The sequence below is a fragment of the Elephantulus edwardii genome, unplaced genomic scaffold, assembly GCF_000299155.1.
Source record: "Elephantulus edwardii isolate Elephantulus edwardi_28Jun2011 unplaced genomic scaffold, EleEdw1.0 scaffold00064, whole genome shotgun sequence".
Classification (NCBI taxonomy): Eukaryota; Metazoa; Chordata; class Mammalia; order Macroscelidea; family Macroscelididae; genus Elephantulus; species Elephantulus edwardii.
Genome location: NW_006399814.1, coordinates 884,661 through 888,297, shown reverse-complemented (window position 1 = coordinate 888,297; position 3,637 = coordinate 884,661). Strand labels below are relative to the sequence as shown.

The following is a 3,637-nucleotide window of genomic DNA, read 5'->3' as shown; positions in this document are numbered from 1 at the left end:
ACGTGGCCGTGGACACTCCAGCGTGGCCGGGAGGGGGTCACCTCTGAAACGTTCTCCCCAACCTTGATGTTGGCCTCTGACACGTGGCCGTGGACGCTCCAGCGTGGCCGGGACGGGACTGTTTCAGGAACATTATCCACAGAGGAAGCACTGCCTTCAGATGTTTGCTCAAGGAGCTGGTCCAGGGTCCCATTGCTCCCCTCCTCAGCAAGTCCAAGATCCAACACTTTGGGGACCCAGGAGTCCAACTTCCTGTAAGTGACCCCCTGTAGCTGTGGCCCCTCCTCTCCTTCTGTAGTCTGGACTGATTCTGGAGAGTCCGGGACAGCCATGGCTGGCCTCAGAATGGTACTGAAGTCGTATTCTTGTGCCTGGGATGGCTGGCTGCTGGCCACCGTGGGCACCTCCCCTGGAGCCAAGGAAGGGAGGTCTGAGCTTATAGTACACAGTGCCTGCTCCAGCAGAGGGGCCTCCCCTGGAGGAGTCTCCCCAAACACAGGAGCACCCCCCTCAGTCTTTCCCACCACAAAAGCCAGGCTGGGATCCCCAGACTGTTGTGTCTTCAGGTCTGAGGGTAAGAAGTCACGGATGTGCAGGCCAGCACAGAAAGGCTCAGCCCCCACTGTGGCTCCGGAGGCTTCTGCAGGTTCAGGACCAAGGCCTTGGCCTCCACCTGGGAGCTGCACACCTGAGGACAGAGCCTGGAACACAAGTGCACATGAGACAGAGTCTCATCATTCACCTCAGTGTCAAACACCGCAACAGGCCTGGTCCGCACACACCCCGTGGACAGCACACACAAGGCTGGTGCCCCAGACCAGGAGCAGCCTTACCTGGGGGCGTCCCGGCCCTACTGCGGGCAGGTGCTCAGCAGGGGCACGCTTGTCCAGCAGCTGCAGGTTTGTCCCCTCAGATGCGTCTTTCAGCAGCTCCTGGAGGACAGGACATGGGGCCTATAGAGGGCTTGGGTAGCCAAAACTGAAGACTCACCCTCCAGGGCCCCTGAGGTGCCCCCAGCAGCCCAAACAGCGGATGCTGTCTCTGTGTCAGTACCTGCAGGCGTGTCTGCTCTCCCAGGAGGAAACTGCGGCGTGCCTCCCCCAGCCGGCGCCTCTGCAGCCTCCACAGCGCCTTCTGTTCCCGGCGGGCCGCCTCAGCAGACAGCCGGCTGTAGTGATCAACCAGCGCCTGCCTGGGCCCCGAGGACATCGTCACCACTGACCCATCGCAGCAGGTGCCCAGGACACACGCCCTGACAGCCGGCCTGCAGGTGCTCTGCCCATAAGCCAGTGCTTGGCAGTGTCCGCAGGCACCAGCCAGTCACTGGCCAGCATGGTGGAGGGGCCTCAGGCACACAGGGCTCTTCCTGAGATGGGAGCTGCTGGCCTTGCCTGAGCCGGCCTAATTCTCCAGCCAGCACGAGTGCAGGCACATGTGGCTCTGTAAGACCTGAGTGGCACCCGGCCAGGGCCCTGTCTTCTAGCCCTGTGTCCCAGGACCTGAGTGAAGGCTCCGTCTCTCCTCACACACGGCCATCACACACAGATGTGACGGTGGTCACCCTCCCAGCGTGAGGTGGAAGAACCAGCCCGTGACAGGCACAGGTCCAGATGGAGCCATCCATGGAAGCAGCAAATTACCTCTCCACCACACAAGGGCCAGTGGGCCCAGCTGTGCCAGAACTAGACCCGACTGGACGGAGCTGCTGGGGGTACTTGACAGAGGAACAGGCAGTGCCCGCTGGCCACTCCACACGGCATTCCTTAGCCAACCGTAACAGTGGGGCAGTGGCCAAGTTCCCAGAGGGCTATTGCTGGCAGTTCTGGTGGTGCAACACCCATAGTGGCCTCGGCCCTGCCCACTCCTAGCCTAGGTCCATTTGTGCGGAAGACCCACCGGGCCACTGGCTGACTGCAGGCACGGTACACCCACACCTCCAATGGTTACACCCCAAAAAGTGCACTCTGCAGAGGCTCAGCTCTAATCCCTAAACGGACAATGGTCCACTTCAGAAAGGAACAGACACAACCAGAGGAGCCGACCCTCAACTTTCCACAGTGACCACAGCACGAGACCCAGAATGTCCAGACTGCATCCAAAACACACATCAAAGTAGCAGTAAAGACAGCCGTCCACAGGAGCCAAGGGATGCAGCAACTGTCCCTGAGAAAGCTCAACTGTCCTCACTCCTCTAACGCGTCAACAGCTACAGTGGACGAAGAGCGACAGACACTCAGGGACCAGACGCACCAACACAGGGTCAATGCACACACACTACTCCTGACCGCCCAGTGGAACCCAACAGGACCAGGCAGGGCCCAGCAAGTGGGAGCCAGAGAGGAGGCTGCTGGCCGAGCCCATGAGCTGACAGAAACAGGAGTGGAGAGTGAATAGTTAAGGGGACACTGGAGCTCCAGGACACTGGGAACCTCCCTGTCAGAGGCCTCCACGCAACACTCAGGATAGAGTCCAGCATCACTGAGACAGAGACGGCAGGATCACAGGACCCCCACCCGGTCCTCGCAGGACCCTGACCCGGTCCTCCCAGGACCCCGACCCAGTCCTCGCAGGACCCCCACCCCACCCGGTCCTCACAGGGACCCCACCCGATCCTCCCAGGACCCCGACCCGGTCCTCGCAGGACCCCCACCCCACCCGGTCCTCACAGGGACCCCACCCGATCCTCCCAGGACCCCGACCCGGTCCTCGCAGGACCCCCACCTCGCCTTCCGCTCCAGCTCCTCCTCCAAGGCCTGCAGCCGCTTCTCCCGGTCCCGGAGCTCACGTGCGTAACTGAAGTCATCGTCAGCTTCTTCCTGTTTGGCCACCAGGCGCCTCTGCACGACACACAGCACACGTGACCCAGGGCCACAGGAGCCGGGTCAGGTTGTGGGTACTGGGGGCCCACTCACCTCCTGGTCACGCACAAACTGCTCTTTGAGCCTCTGAAACTGCTCTCGCTTCCGAGCATCCAGGGCCGCGTGCTCAGACACCTGCCGGTCTGCGGGGAGAGAGGGCTGAGCAGCCGGAAGCCGGGAGGACAGGTCCAGCGCAGGGGGCAGCCAAGGCCACTCACCACTCAGGGCGCTCAGAACCCTGGACGCCGCCTCTCGGGCATGGACGATCAGCTCTTGTTTTGCAATTTCCACACGTAGTTCCTAAAGAAACACAAGTGAACCCACCTGCTCTCACAGGGTCCTGCAGGAGGTGGGAAGGGTGGACTCGGAGGGAGAGGACGAGGTGGGAGAGTGGTGGTGGCACAGGAGGACGGGGAAATGGGCAGGGAAGCCCCTCAGAGACCACAGGCCACGCTCAGATAGACCAGCTGAACCCTGCTCACTCCCTCCTGAAGCTCTGCCGCTGCTGTCCACCAGGGTGTGAGCACTGGTCAGAGCGCTCAGGTGGTGTCCACCACCACACCCTGGGAACACAGGGCAGTGCTGACCCTTCACTTCACCTGCCACGCCTCACACCCCTCCTCCTGTCCCGCACCCCCACCCACCACACCCCTCCTCCCATCTGCACTCCACCCACCATGCACACCCCTCCTCTTGTTCCACACCCCACCACCTCCCGTCCTGCACACCACCCACCATGCCCCACCACCTCTCCTCCTATCCACACCCCGCAATCCTAT

General features: G+C 62.1%; 1 protein-coding gene across 1 annotated transcript in view; it reads right to left on the bottom strand.

The window, feature by feature from the left end:
• TUBGCP6 (tubulin, gamma complex associated protein 6) overlaps nt 1-3,637 on the bottom strand; it is a 16,873-nt gene that overhangs the window by 3,240 nt on the left and 9,996 nt on the right. The window contains exons 11-16 of the mRNA XM_006888112.1: nt 3,077-3,158; nt 2,913-3,001; nt 2,722-2,837; nt 1,054-1,192; nt 834-932; nt 4-701 (exon numbers count right to left, since the gene is read on the bottom strand). Coding sequence (XP_006888174.1) covers nt 4-701; nt 834-932; nt 1,054-1,192; nt 2,722-2,837; nt 2,913-3,001; nt 3,077-3,158 — 1,223 coding nt within the window. The remainder of the gene's footprint in view (nt 1-3; nt 702-833; nt 933-1,053; nt 1,193-2,721; nt 2,838-2,912; nt 3,002-3,076; nt 3,159-3,637) is intronic.